The 14,009-nt window shown below is 52.5% G+C and overlaps 1 protein-coding gene across 3 annotated transcripts; it reads left to right on the forward strand.

Annotated features, from left to right (window-relative positions):
* Window positions 1-54: 54 nt before the first annotated feature.
* Window positions 55-11,737, forward strand: EXOSC5 (exosome component 5). 3 transcript variants are annotated; one of them, XM_055249986.2, is made up of 6 exons: window positions 55-321; window positions 4,841-4,954; window positions 6,166-6,287; window positions 8,204-8,344; window positions 10,503-10,592; window positions 11,381-11,737. In XM_055249986.2, exons 1-6 carry the CDS (start codon window positions 174-176, stop codon window positions 11,471-11,473), a joined length of 708 nt encoding a protein of 235 aa, XP_055105961.1. In that variant the 5' UTR covers window positions 55-173; the 3' UTR covers window positions 11,474-11,737. The 3 variants fall into 3 exon arrangements, with proteins under 3 accessions (XP_055105961.1, XP_055105960.1, XP_063477160.1); XM_055249985.2 differs by having other exon boundaries at window positions 109-321; window positions 4,841-4,990; XM_063621090.1 differs by lacking the exon at window positions 4,841-4,954 and having other exon boundaries at window positions 110-321.
* The last annotated feature ends 2,272 nt before the right edge of the window (window positions 11,738-14,009 follow it).

Below are 14,009 nucleotides of genomic sequence, written 5' to 3' on the forward strand. Positions count from 1 at the left end.
CCAGAGTTAGGAGGTAGGACTGGGCGGAGCCAGATTGTTGGTAAACGCTAAGCCACGTGCGGACGCCCAGGAGGACGGCCCAGCCCGGCGCGTGCGCACTGGTTACGCAGCCTGTTTGCAGCGCGCGCTGCCGGGCGGAAGTGACAATTGCAGCCGCACGTGGGCTCGGCGCAATGGAGGAGGAAATGCATACTGCCACCAAAATCCGCGCTGAAACTGGAACAGGGTCCAGCCCTCGGGGTCCTGGCTGCAGCCTCCGGCACTTTGCCTGCGAACAGAACCTGCTGTCGCGGCCAGATGGCTCTGCTTCCTTCCTGCAAGGTAAGAACTTCACCCAGGTCTTTCTTTTGGAGAGGGACTACCGTGTACTGTGCAACCAAGTGCCCACCTCCCCACGATACCTGCTGGTAAATGTCACTCCTGCGTTGATGCATGATTTCTTGTCCGATTGAATACTACTAAATACGCAAGGATACACACATCTCTCCCTCACGACTAGAAAGGAGAACATAGCTCCATCTTTGTAAATATCTCTGAGAATGAGAGGAGGGGCAGACTCTCCGCCCAAGAATTGATATTTCAGAATAGGGAAAATCACCTCACCAGGGTAAATATCCCCCTTAACTAGATTCCTCCTCCACCCCACCCCACCCCCGCCCACACACACACACACACACACACACACAGCCCTCTAGGTCCTTGCATCCCAGACTGAAGCAAACCTGTCTACTTGCGTACTCTGGACTGTGGCGGATCTTTCACCCACGTAAATACTCCTCAAATTGAAGATAATGTCACTGCCCTGGGTTGAGAAATACATCCCCACCGCTACCTCACTGCATCTCTCCACAGGAGTAAATATCCCTAAGATTAGGGCAAGTCTTTTTTTTTTTTTTTTTTTTTTTTTTTAATGAGACCGAGTCTTGCTCTGTCACCCAGGCTGGAGTGCAGTGGCGCGATCTCGGCTCACTGCAAGCTCCGCCTCCCGGGTTCACGCCATTCTCCTGCCTCAGCCTCCCCGAGTAGCTGGGACTACAGGCGCCCGCCACCACGCCTGGCTAATTTTTTGTATTTTTTTTAGTAGAGACGGGGTTTCACCGTGGTCTCGATCTCCTGACCTCGTGATCCACCCGCCTCGGCCTCCCAAAGTGCTGGGATTACAAGCGTGAGCCACCGCGCCCGGCCAGGGCAAGTCTTACCTAAAGGGCAAATATCCCCTTTTCCTAGCTAAATAACTCTCAGAACTAGATTAACTCCAAGAATATTTCTCTTTAACGTTTGAGACGGGAGGCCGGGGGCGGTGGTTCACGCCTGTAGTCCCCACACTTTGGGAGGCCAAGGCCTGTGGATCACCTGAGGTCAGGAGTTCGGGACCAGCCTGGCCAACGTGGCGAAACCCTGTCTCTACTAAAAATACAAAAATTAGCCAGGCATGGTGGCGGGCGCTTGTAATCCCAGCTACTCGGGAGGCTGAGGCAGGACAATTGCTTGAACCCAGGAGGCAGAAGTTGCAGTGAGTGGAGATCGTGCCATTGTACTCCAGCGTGAGTGGCAAAGCAAGACTCTGTCTCAAAAAAAAAAAAAAATCGAGACAGGGTCTCACGATGTCGCCCAGGTTGGTCTTGAACTCCTGGGCTCAAGCATTCCTCCTCCCAAAGTGCTCATATAGGTATGAACCACCACGCCCAGCCCCAATACATTTTAACAAAATTTGGCTGCTGTGTTGATTGTGGGGAGTATGGGGGAAAACAGGGAGGTGATGGTGGCTCCAGCCAGAGCAGGAGTAGTGGAGGTGATGGGATTCCGGATGTAGTTTGAAAGTAATACGGACAAAACTTACGTATAGTTTGGTTTGAGTGCGAGGAAAAAGAGTCAGGCTATAACTAAGGTTTCTGCCCAGATCTGTACAAGTCTGGAAATCAGAAGCGAGACCCAAGCTGGACATAGGCAATTTGGAACTCTCTGGCTATATAGATGGTATTTCAGGCTATTGACTGAACGAAGTGAGTGTAGATGGAAAAGAGAAGAGGTCCCAGGACCAAGCCCTAGGCCTTCCAACTTGAGCAGTCAGAGACATGTGACAAGCTAGCAAAGGAGACTCAGAAGGAACGCCCAGAGAGTTAGGGGGAAACCAGGAGATGGTGGTGACCTGGGGCCAAGAGAAGAGCACGTCTGAGATGTGAGGGCTGACCAGCTCTTTCAGCCTTACTGACAGCCGGGTCATGGGAGGGTTGATCATTTGGAGGTCAGTGGTGATGATGTTGAGCTGCCGCAATGGAGTGGTGGGGTCACAAAAGGAAGAAGAGGCAGCTGTTCAGTAGTTTTGCTGTAAGAGGATCAGATAAGTGGGGCAGGAGTTGTAGATTGTTGTGGGGTCAACAGGGGAGAGAATTGCTGGAGCCACGTCTTCAAGAAGGTGAGAGGGGAGAGACTCTTGTGCTCAGGCGAAACACAGGCAGTTCATCTGGAGCCAGAGGCAAGTTCTATTTTGGTAACTTCTCCAGTCCTCAGGGCAGTTTCTCCTGGAACTAAGAATACCTTCTGTGTAAGGGCAAATTGGGCTTCCCAGAAAATATGGCCTTAACCAAGGACCTTCCCGGGCCCTCCCTCAGGCTTAGCCCTTATGCTGAATTGAGATACCTAAAGTTTCTTAGAACCTAAGAATTAAGAAGGGGCCGGGCGCAGTTGCTCACACCGGTAATCCCAGCACTTTGGGAGGCGGAGGCGGGCAGATCACCTGAGGTCAGGAGTTTTTTTTGTTTGTTTGTTTTTGTTTTTGTTTTGAGATGGAGTCTTACCCTGTCGCCCAGGCTGGAGTGCAGTGAGCGAACGTGGCTCACTGCAACCTCCACCTCCTGGGTTCAAGCGATTCTTCTGCCTCAGCCTCCTGAGTAGCTGGGACCACAGGTGCGTGCCACCACGCCCGGCTAATTTTTGTAGTTTTTGGTAGAGACGGGGTTTCACCATGTTGGCCAGGCTGATCTTGAACTCCTGACCTTGTGATCCACCCGCCTCGGCCTCCCAAAGTGCTGGGATTACAGACGTGAGCCACCTCGCTCGGTCGAGGTCAGGAGTTCTGAGACCAGATTGGCCAACATGGTGAAAACCTGTCTCTAATAAAAATACAAAAATTAGTCGGATGTGGTGGCACGCGCCTGTAATCTCAGCTACTCTGGAGGTTGAGGTGCAAGAATCACTTGAGCCTGGGAGGCGGAGGTTGCAGTGAACACAGATTGCGCCACTGCACTCCAGCCTCCTGGGTGATAGAGGGAAACTCTGTCTCAAAAAAGAAAATAGAGACAGGAGTCTTGCTATGTTGCTCAGGCTGGTCTCAAACTCCTGGCCTCAAGCAGTCCTCCCACCTGGGCCTCCAGAGTGCTAGGATTACAGGTGTGAGCCATCATGCCTGGCCTAAAATTTTTTTTTTTTTTTTTTTTTTTTTTTGAGGCGAAGTCTCGCTGTTATTGTCCAGGCTGGAGTGCAATGGTGCGATCTCGGCTCACTGCAACCTCCGCCTCCCCGGTTCCAGCAATTCTCCTACGTCAGCCTCCCGAGTAGCTGAGATTACAGGCACCCACCACCATGCCCAGCTAATTTTTGTATTTTTAGTAGAGACAGGGTTTCACCATGTTCGCCAGGATTGTCTCAAACTCCTGACCTCAGGTGATCCACCCGCCTCCCAAAGTGCTGGGATTATAGCAGACAGTACTAGAAGCCAGGCTGTTTATTTCTTAGGTTTTACCTCCTGTACCCCGTTCATAGCTTCTGGGGAAATAAGGAATAAGGATTCATTCCAGATATTATCCCTTTCTCAGGTGTCCAGACTGGTGCAGAATCTGGGGGCCAGTGCCTAAAGGAAGAGCTGGGCTGGGGAAGCTTTGGAAAGAGAAGTTGAGAGCAGCTGCAGTAAGAGTGAGGATGGTTAGCTTTCAGGAAGAACTTCCTGTTAAAAGTTACTAATACCAGCTGGGCACGGTGGCTCAAGCCTGTAATCCCAGCGCTTTGGGAGGCAGGCAGATCACAAGGTCAGGAGTTTGAGACCAGCCTGACCAACGTGGTGAAACCCAGTCTTTACTAAAAATAAAAAAATTAGCCGGGCGTGGTGGCGCGTGCCTGTAATCCCAGCTACTCAGTAGGCTGAGGCAGGAGAACCGCTTGAACCCGGGAGGCAGAGGTTGCGGTGAGCCGCGATTACGCCACTGCACTCTAGCCTGGGCGACAGAGCGAGACTCCATCTCATTAAAAAAAAAAAAAGTTACTAATATCAGGGCCAGGCGTGGTGGCTCACACCTGTAATCCTAGCACCTTGGGATTACAGTTGCCCGGGAGTTCAAAACCAGCCTGAGCAACATGGCAAAATCCCCTCTCTACTAAAAATACAAAAATTAGCCAGGCATGATGGCACGTGCCTGTAGTTCCAGCTACTTGGGAGGCTGAGGTGGGAGGATCACTTGAGCCCAGAAGGTCGAGGCTGCAATGAGCCGTGATGGCACCACTGCACTCCAGCCTGGGCAATGAGAGTGAGACCCTGTCTGAATGCCTGAATGGACGAATGTTACTAATACAGCTAAAGTCTGTTGCGCGTTCAGTGTGAGCCCGGCAGTGTTCTTAGTGTTTTCTGTGAATCGTGTCCTTTGATCCTCACAAGACGCTAGTGGGGAGGGACTGCTATTTTCCCCATTTTACAAATGAGAGAAATGAAGTGAGTGCTCAAAGAATCAGTGCCAACAAATGGCGGGGGTGACATGGGGAGCCCTGGCCATCAGGCTCAGTGCCACGAATGGGGCCCCAGGAGCAGGGAAGCTGTGAGTGAGGCCCCCCCGCGCCGCTGTCTCCTCAGGTGACACCTCTGTCCTGGCGGGTGTGTACGGGCCGGCCGAGGTGAAGGTCAGCAAAGAGATTTTCAACAAGGCCACACTCGAAGTGATTCTGAGGCCGAAGATCAGGCTGCCTGGTAATTGGGCCCTGCTGAACCTCTGCATAGTGCCCAGTTTGTCAAAACCACCCCCCCCACCGATCTCCTCCCTACCAGCTGCCCCGAGTCTCCACTCCCCACTTTGGTCTCCACTCAGCTGTTTCTGTCTTTAACTCTCTGCCTCTAATTAATAACTCATCTTCTGTTGCTTCTCTCTCTGCCTCTAATTTCTCCCTCCCTCTTTTCTCCCTCTCTCTGCCTCCACTCTCAGTCATTCCATTAACCTGTTTTTATTTATTTATTTTTTTTTTTTTTGAGACGGTGTCTTGCTCTGTCACCCAGGCTGGAGTGCAGTGGCGTGATCTCGGCTCACTGCAACCTCTGCCCCCCAGATTCAAGCAATTCCCCTGCCTCAGCCTCCCAAGTCGCTGGGATTATAGGCATGTGCCACCATGCCCACTAATTTTTTGTATTTTTTTAGTAGAGATGGGGTTTCACCATGTTGGCCAGGATGGTCTTGATCTTCTGACCTCGTGATCCACCCACCTCGACCTCCCAAAGTGCTGGGATTACAGGCGTGAGCCACTGCGCTCAGCCTTTTTTTTTTTTTAATTTAATTTTATATTTTTAAGATGGAGTCTCACTCTGTTGCCCAGGTTGGAGTGCAGTGGCTTGATCTCAGCTCACTGCAACCTCTGCCTCCCAGGTTCAAGCAGTTCTCCTGTCTCAACCTCCCGAGTAGCTGGAATTACAGGCGTGAGCCATCACGCCCGGCTAATTTTTGTATTTTTAGTAGAGACAGTGTTTCACCATGTTGGCCAGGCTGGTGTCAAACTCCTGACCTCAAGTGATCCACCCGCCTCAGCCTCCCAAAGTGTTGGGATTACAGGCGTGAGCCACTGTGCCTGGCCCATTAACCTGTTTTTCCACCCTTTTACCCTCATATCCCTCAGTCCCCACTGGCTGGGCCTGTTAGGGTGGGAGTGGGCATGGGTAGCAGCACAGACATGGAACTCCCAGGTCTTCTTCCCTTGGATGGTTCCCTTGGTGGATGCCGGAGGTAGCAGGGGTCAGTGGATGGCAGTCAGGCCTTGCCTTCTTCCCATTGGAATCTTCCATCATCCCTGCAGGTACCTGCACCATCCCAGGCTGAGACCGTGAGCCCTTTCTGGGGGTTTGGGTGAGGCGTATGGAGGAAGGTGAATCAAATGAAGGGGAAGACCCTGAGAACCGCTCTTCAATTTCCCCAGGTGTTGCAGAGAAGAGCCGGGAGCGGCTGATCAGGAACACGTGCGAGGCGGTGGTGCTGGGCACATTGCACCCCCGCACCTCCATCACCGTGGTGCTGCAGGTTGTCAGCGATGCCGGCTCTGTATCCTTTCTCCCAGGCCTCCTCCTCCAGGAAGTCTCCTGATTGCTTCCCTTCTGGTGGCTACATATACCCTCACTGCTAGCCAGAAAGCCTTCAAATACTTGACAGGTACCAGCTCACTGAAGAAGGAGAGCAAACAGCCTGGGTGCTTACTTATGTGCCAGGCACTGTTCTGTGTGCCTTATGCACATTAATTCATGCCCTTATGATCCCCGTGGAAGTGGCAGAGCCAAGACTTAGACCCAGACCATCTAGTTCTAGAGCCCAAGGACCCTGGCAGATGAGTGTTCTTATGTTCGCATGTTTCAGGTGACAAAACTGAGGGCCAGAGAGGGGAAGGGGCTTGCCCAAGGTCACACAGCTGGAAGGCCACACAGGCAGGACTCAAGCCCAGGCCAGTCTGACTCCAGAGCCTGTGCCAATCACTTCTTTTGTTTTTTTGGTTTTTTTCTTTGTTTGTTTTTGAGACAGGCTCTCATTCTGTCACCCAGGCTGGAGTGCAGTGGTGCAATGTCAACTTACTGCAACCTGTACCTCCTGGGCTTTAGCCTCCCGAATTACAGGTAGAATTACAGGTGCCCGCCACCACGCCAGGCTAATTTTTGTATTTTTAGTAGAGATGGGGTTTTGCCGTGTTGGCCAGGCTGGTCTCGAACTCCTGACCTCGAGTGATCAGCCCACTTTGGCCTCCCAAAGTGCTGGGGTTACAGGCGTGAGCTGTGCCTGGCTGGCAATCACTTCTACTCGGCACCTCAGTGGATTTCAGGCCCTCAGTGCTGGGGGCGCCCTGAGCAGACAGCAGCTGAGTCAGGAGCGTGGCCTTGTAAGATCTCCATGTCTGAGGTGCGGGAGGTTGAGGATGAGGACCAGAATTAGACACTGTAGAAGGCTTTACTGGAATGTGGCCCTGAACTGGATAGACATTTTATGGATGGGCAGAGAGACAAGGTATTGTGACCCCATTTTACAGAAGTGGAAAGTGAAGCCCAGAGGAAGTGGTGGAGGATCAGCAGCAGAGCTGGAACTGGTTGACTAAAGCTGTGGTCTTTGTCTGGCTGCTAGGCCTGGAGAAGAAACACATTAGGAAACTGAGGCAGAGCCAGCTGACTCCCAACCTGTGCTCTCTTTCCACTGTGAGCTTCCTGCAGGCAGCAGTGAGATGGCTCTTCCTCCATTGCCCTGCCAGCTCTGTCACTGGGGAGTGGCTGCTACCCAAGTTTCGGGCCTGGCTTTGCCAATGCCTCCCCCTCGTGACTTTGGAAGGTTTCTTCCCCTCTCTGACCCTATTTACCAACAAATGTGTGGTATGTACTTCAGTACATACCTATTGAATATTATTATATTCCCCGTCTGACAGATGAGGAGATTGAGACTCAAGGAGTAAGTCACTTGTTCAAGGTCACACAGCTCAGAGAGCAAAGCTAGGTCTGGAACCGAGGGCTACTTGATCCCCGGACCACTTTTAACCACTCTGCCATGCTGCCCTTCTGTGACCAATTAGTGATGTCTGCTATAGGCATCAGCCTGGTGGAGGGAGGCATGGATCTGCTCTGCTGGCCAAGCCTGCAGTAGAAACTTCTTAGGCTGGGCGTGGTGGCTCACACCTGTAATCCCAGCACTTTGGGAGGCTGAGGCAGGTGGATAACCTGAGGTCAGGAGTTTGAGACCAGCCTGGCCAACATGATGAAACCCCGTCTCTACTAAAAATACAAAGATTAGCCAGGTGTGGTTGTGGGTGCCTGTAATCCCAGCTACTCAGGAGGCTGAGGCAGGAGACTTGAACCCGGGAGGTGGAGGTTGCAGTGAGCTGAGATCATGCCATTGCACTCCAGCCTGGGCAACAAGAGCTTAACTCTGTCTCCAAAAAAAAAAAAAAAAAAAGAAAAAGAAACTTAACCATTTCCTGTGGTGCTCAGCTCCTGGCCTGTTGTCTGAATGCCGCCTGCATGGCACTGGTGGATGCAGGTGTGCCCATGCGGGCTCTCTTCTGTGGGGTCACCTGTGCCCTGGACTCTGATGGGACCCTTGTGCTGGATCCTACATCCAAGCAAGAAAAGGTAGGTGTGAAGACCAGGGTGGCTGAAGGGCAGAGGCCAGACAGCTCCCTGTCCCTTCCTCCAGGCCTCGCTTCTCTACAGACAGTTGGCTCATGCCACCTCAATCCCACTTAGCAAGGGCTGCTCTAATCATCATGGTTCATTTAGCAGCAAGTGCTAGAAACCCAGCTCAAACTTGCTTAATTAGAAAGGAAATGTGGGGCCGGGAGCGGTGGCTCACAACCTGTAATCCCAGCACTTTGGGAGGCTGAGGTGGGTGGATCACCTGAGGTCGGGAGTTCCAGATCAGTCTGACCAACATGGAGAAACCCCGTCTCTACTAAAAATACAAAACTAGCCAGGTGTGGTGGCGCACGCCTGTAATCCCAGCTACTCAGGAGGCTGAGGCAGGAGAATCGCTTGAACCTGGGAGGCAGAGGTTGTGGTGAGCCGAGATCACGCCATTGCACTCCAGCCTGGGCAACAAGAGTGAAACTCCATCTCAAAAAATATAAATAAATAAACTAGAAAGGAAATGTATGGCCAGGTGTGGTGGCTCACACCTGTAATGCCAGCACTTTGGGAGTCTGAGGCAGGCAGATCACCTGAGGCTGGGAGTTTGAGACCAGCCTGGCCAACATGGCAAAACGCTGTCTCTACTGAAAATACAAAGGTTAGCTAGGCATGGTGGCGCACATCTGTAATCCCAGCTACTTGGGAGGCTGAGGCAGGAGAATCACTTAAACCCGGGGGGTGGAGGTTACAGTGAGCTGAGACCGCACCACTTCACTCCAGCCTGGGTGAAAGAGTGAAACTCTATCTCAAAAAAATAAAATAAAAACCAGGACTTTAAACACCATCAGGATGTCCTTTCTTCACTTCTCGTCCCTGCCTTTCTCTGCACATCAGCTTCATTCTCTCTGGCCAGCATCTTTCCTGAGGCTGGGACTGACCCCTTAAGCTCCATTTCCATCCTAAGAGGCTCAAAAGCAAACAAGAGAAGAGAGCTTTCCTCGTCAGCTCAGGTGCAGTGTCCTAAGCTCAGGTTATTCTGAGTTTTCTGCCCAGTGCTATAATGGTCCCCTCCAGTCAAGAAGATGGAAACCACTTGGAGGGTTTCGGATGGAGGGAGTTAAATGCAGGGACTTTGTAACAACAGTATTGGAGGAGCTAGAGGAGGAAAAAGGAAGCAGGAGTGACACCCAGAGATGAGAAACCCCTCCCAGACCTGGGCTGAACCTGTGAGCCAGCTCCTGTTCTGTCGTGTTGGAGACATTATCTCAATTGGTTCTGGATGCACATAGCATGTCCTGCTTCTGCCCTGGCCACTGAGGTCCAGAACCCACCCCACCTCCATGGCTGTCACACAGCCACAGCCATCAGCACCTGCCATTGTCCGTGAGGACCAGGGTGCTGCTTTTCTTCCATTCTCCCACCTCATTACTGCTGGAATCTAGCTGGTAAGGCAGTCTGGGAAATACAGCTTGCTGGCTTCCAGCCCCTGTGGGACAGAGCATGGACGGGTGACTGGGAGGCCAAGAGGTACCAGATAAGTGAGTGGCACTATGGCTAGCCCCTTGGGGCAGGAATACTGAGCTTGGAAGCCCCTGTCAGAACCGCGTGGTTGGAATAAGGGGCATGGAGTACAGTTCTACAAAGGAAAGGCAGAGGGCTATACCCGGGGAAGTAGGGAAGGGGTGGCGTAGACAAAAAATGGCTGCGCTTGATGCTTGATAGGTGAGTGCCTGGCTATGGAAAGGGAGAGGCCTGGAGGCCAAGGGCCCGGAGTCCTCTCAGTGGGACTGGCTGCAAGTGTGTGGTGGGAAGGGGAGCGTTGAGACAGGGTCTCACTGTCACCCATGCTGGAGTGTAGTACGATCACAGCTCACTGCAGCTTCAAACTCCTGGGCTCAAGCAGTCCTCCCACCTCTGCCTCCTGAGTAGCTGGGAACTCAGACATGCACCCCCACACCCAGCTACTTTTTTTTTAGAGAGAGATGGGGTCTCCCTCTGTTGCCCAGACTGGTCTTGAATTTCTGGCCTCAAGCAGTGCCCTGCCTTGGCCTCCCAAAGTGGTGAGATTACGGTCATGAGCCACTGTGCCTGGCCAAAGGACTGGCTGAGATTTTATCTGAGGGGAAGGTCCTAGGTTCCCCACCGCCTTCTACCTTGTCCCTAGGAGGCCCGGGCAGTCCTGACCTTTGCCCTGGACAGCGTGGAACGGAAGCTGCTGATGTCCAGCACCAAGGGGCTCTACTCGGACGCTGAGGTACCAGCATGGGGATGAGGGGAAAAACCAGAGCCTTCCTTCCCACTGACATACGGTCTTGTCCCAACTCTGCCCTGGATTCTGAGAGGCTTCAGGAGAGCCTCTTACATTTCTTCTTGTAAAAAGGGAGTTTTCAAACTTTGTGGACCCAGAAACCTTTGCAGAAATGTTTAAGGGAAGCCCAATTTATAACACAGGCTAAAAGAGGATGAGCTCAGTTTGAAGTCAGAAGAGGGCATGTGATGGTCCCCCAGCTCCCAGCTCAGAGTGGTGAGCCATGGGAATTCCAGGTCTCAGGCTAAGGGACAGAGCCTGGAAACTCTTGGGCATGACTGTCTGCAAAAGCATGTCCAACCTGGACCTCATGAATCTAGGAATACATGGCAGTGAAGACTGGGAGTCTCTTGATTCCGTGGCTCTTAGATTATGTGGCCTGAAGGGGCCCGTGACTATAAAATCCCCAGACCACTCCAATTCTGTGCACTCTCCAGTTCCGTAGCTCTGCACAGCTGGGGCCTTCTCCAAGGTGTGAGGATGCCTGATAGGTCTGAGTCCTGTTGCTGTCAGAATCTGATCCTGAAGTCCTTCTCCCTCTTTTTATTTCTCCTGATCCCTAAGAAACAGCTCATGAAATGGGAAATAATCCCTCACCACCTGCCTCACTTGGGGGCAGGGGAGTGATGGGAGGTTAAGGGAGTCAGGTGGGGTCAGCAGAACCTCCTGGGTCAGCCAAGTCGTGTGTGCGTGAAGGGCTCGGCCCCCAGCACCAACCGGTCTCTCCCCCGCAGCTCCAGCAGTGCCTGGCTGCGGCCCAGGCCGCTTCGCAACACGTCTTCCGCTTCTACCGGGAATCGCTGCAGAGGCGTTACTCCAAGAGCTGAGGCAAGCTGGGGCAAGGAGCCGCTCCCATTGCCTCCACCCACTCACCCCCTACAGCCTGAAGCAAACCAGCAGCCCAGCCTTGCCTCTCTGTCCCATGGGCTCCTGTGAGCCTGCAGCTCTGTAACCAGAGGGCTCCTGTGGGGAGGCCTTGGCCTGTGACAGCCCCCAGGCCTGGGGGCACAGATCCCCCCAGCAAGGATAACATTCAAAGGAGCTCACATTTATGGAATGGATGAGTCAATAAATTAATTCACTTTAACAAATGTCTGTTGAGCACCCATCGTGTGCAGGCCCTGTTAGTGAGATCCCAGAGGAGCAGGGAGGTAAACGAATTTGTCAGATGGTAGTAAATCTACGAAAAAGTAAAAAGCAGGGAACAGGAGTTTGGGAGAGTCCCTTTATGGAGGGCAAATTCAGTACATCAGGCATCAGTGCCTTCACAGAGCAGGGTACCTCAGAGGGGACCCTGAAGGAGGAAAGGGAGTGAGCTCTTGGATAACGTGGGGAAGGAGCCCCCAGGGGCTGGGGACCAGCTTGGTGAACAGGGTGGCCAGAGCCAGCGAGCAACAGCAGGAAAGCAGATGGGGCTGGGGGGAACGGGCAAGCATGCAGGTGAGGCCTTGTAGGCCATGGGGAGGAATCTCTGAACGCCCACCCACCAACCCTGTGAGATGGGGCTGTTGTTATAGTCCCTGTCTTGTTTTGTTTTCCTATTTTTGTTTTGTTTTGTTTTGAGACAGAATCTCGCTCTGTTGCCCAGGCTGGAGTGCAGTGGGGTGATCTCGGCTCACTGCAAGCTCCGCCTCCCGGGTTCAAGTCATTCTCCTGCCTCAGCCTCCTGAGTGGCTGGGACTACGGGTGCATGCCACCACGCCCAGCTAATTTTTGTATTTTTAGTAGAGATGGGGTTTCTCCATGTTGGTCAGGCTGGTCTCTAACTCCTGACCTCAGGTGATCCGCCCACCTCTGCCTCCCAAAGTGCTGGGATTACAGGCGTGAGCCACTGCACCTGGCCTAATTTTTATATTTTTAGTAGAGACGCGGTTTCACCATGTTAGCCAGGCTGGTCTCGAAATCCTGACCTCAGGTGATTCGCCTGCCTTGGCCACCCAAAGTGCTGGAATTCCAGACTTGAGCCACTGTGCCCAGCCTAATTTTTGTATTTTTAGTAGAGATGGGGCAAAACCCCACCTGGAGTTGGAGGCAGACCCATCCAAACCAAATGGCCTGCGATAGGGAAAGGGATACATCCTTAAGGAAACATGGAGGTGTTGGCACCTGGACAGGGAAAACACATCTACCACAGGCACTTAGCAGAGGCACATAGGAAGTGCTCACTGAGCACACTAAGAGGGGCTAGATATTATCAAGCAATAAAGGCCAGGCTCGGTGGCTCACGCCTGTAATCCCAGCACTTTGGGAGGCTGAGGTGGGTGGATCACCTGAGGTCAGGAGTTCGAGACTAACCTGACCAACATGGTGAAAACCCGTCTCTACTAAAAATACAAAAATCAGCCAGGCGCGGTGCTGTGCACCTGAAATCCCAGCTACTTAGGACGCCGAGGCAGGAGAATCTCTTGAACCCGGACGGCGGAGGCTGCAGTGAGTTGAGATCGCGCCATTGCACTCCAGCCTGGCGACAGAGCAAGACTCCATCTCAAAAAAAAAAAAAAAAAAATACAAAAATTAGCCAGGCATTGTGGCACATGCCTGTGATCCCAGCTCCTTGGGAGGCTGAGGGGAGGATCACTTGAGCCTGGAAGGTCGAGGCTGCAGTGAGCCAAGATCAGGCCACTGCACTCCAGTCTGCGTGACAGAGGGAGATCCTGTCTCAAAAAAAAGAAAAGAAAAAAAAAAAGCTCAGAGGGAAACAGCAACAGCAGACAGTCATTTCCACATATGATGCATTTAATCCTCACTACAGCCTGAGGTGTGCAGAAAGTCCCATTTTGCAGAGCAGAAAAAGTGAGAAGTCACCTGGGCCAAGCTTACATAGCTAACAAGTAGGGGAGTAAGGACTTGGAACTCAGCTCTCTCCAGTTCTCTGCTAACCACCAATATTGGGATGAAACATCCTCCTGTTTAGAAACCGCTAGGCATGGTCGCTCATGCCTGTAATCTCAGCTCTTTGGGAGGCCGAGGCGGGAAGATCAGTTGAGCCCAGGAGTTTCAGACCAGCCTGGGCAATATAGCGATACCTTGTCTTTACAAAAAAAATTTTTTAATTGGCTGGGTGTGGTGGCAGGTGCCCATAGTCCTGGCTACTTGGGAGGCTCCTGGGCTTAATCAGGACGATTGCTTGAGCCCAGGAGTTCAAGGCTACAGAAAGCCATAGTTGTGCCACAGCACTCCAGCCTGGGCAACAGGGAGACCATCTCTCAAAAAAAAAAAAAAAAAAAAAATCCTCTTCCCCCTTTTCCAGCTCAGGTCTTAGGGAGCAAGCACCACAGCCCATCACCCTGACCAGGCAGTCCCCTGTTGGTCTCAAGCACCCCCACCCCCTTCCATCCTCCCACACACGCGAACAGACTCTGG

Source organism: Symphalangus syndactylus, chromosome 17 (genome assembly GCF_028878055.3).
Source record: "Symphalangus syndactylus isolate Jambi chromosome 17, NHGRI_mSymSyn1-v2.1_pri, whole genome shotgun sequence".
Taxonomy (NCBI): Eukaryota; Metazoa; Chordata; class Mammalia; order Primates; family Hylobatidae; genus Symphalangus; species Symphalangus syndactylus.

Excerpts from the sequence above, each read along its gene's own strand:
- EXOSC5 (XM_055249985.2), top strand. The coding sequence starts at position 174 with ATGGAGGAGGAAATGCATACTGCCACCAAAATCCGCGCTGAAACTGGA. Across the intron at positions 322-4,840 it reads CTCTGCTTCCTTCCTGCAAG|GTGACACCTCTGTCCTGGCG; the intron begins GTAAGAACTTCA and ends CTGTCTCCTCAG. Across the intron at positions 4,991-6,165 it reads GAACCTCTGCATAGTGCCCA|GTGTTGCAGAGAAGAGCCGG; the intron begins GTTTGTCAAAAC and ends CAATTTCCCCAG.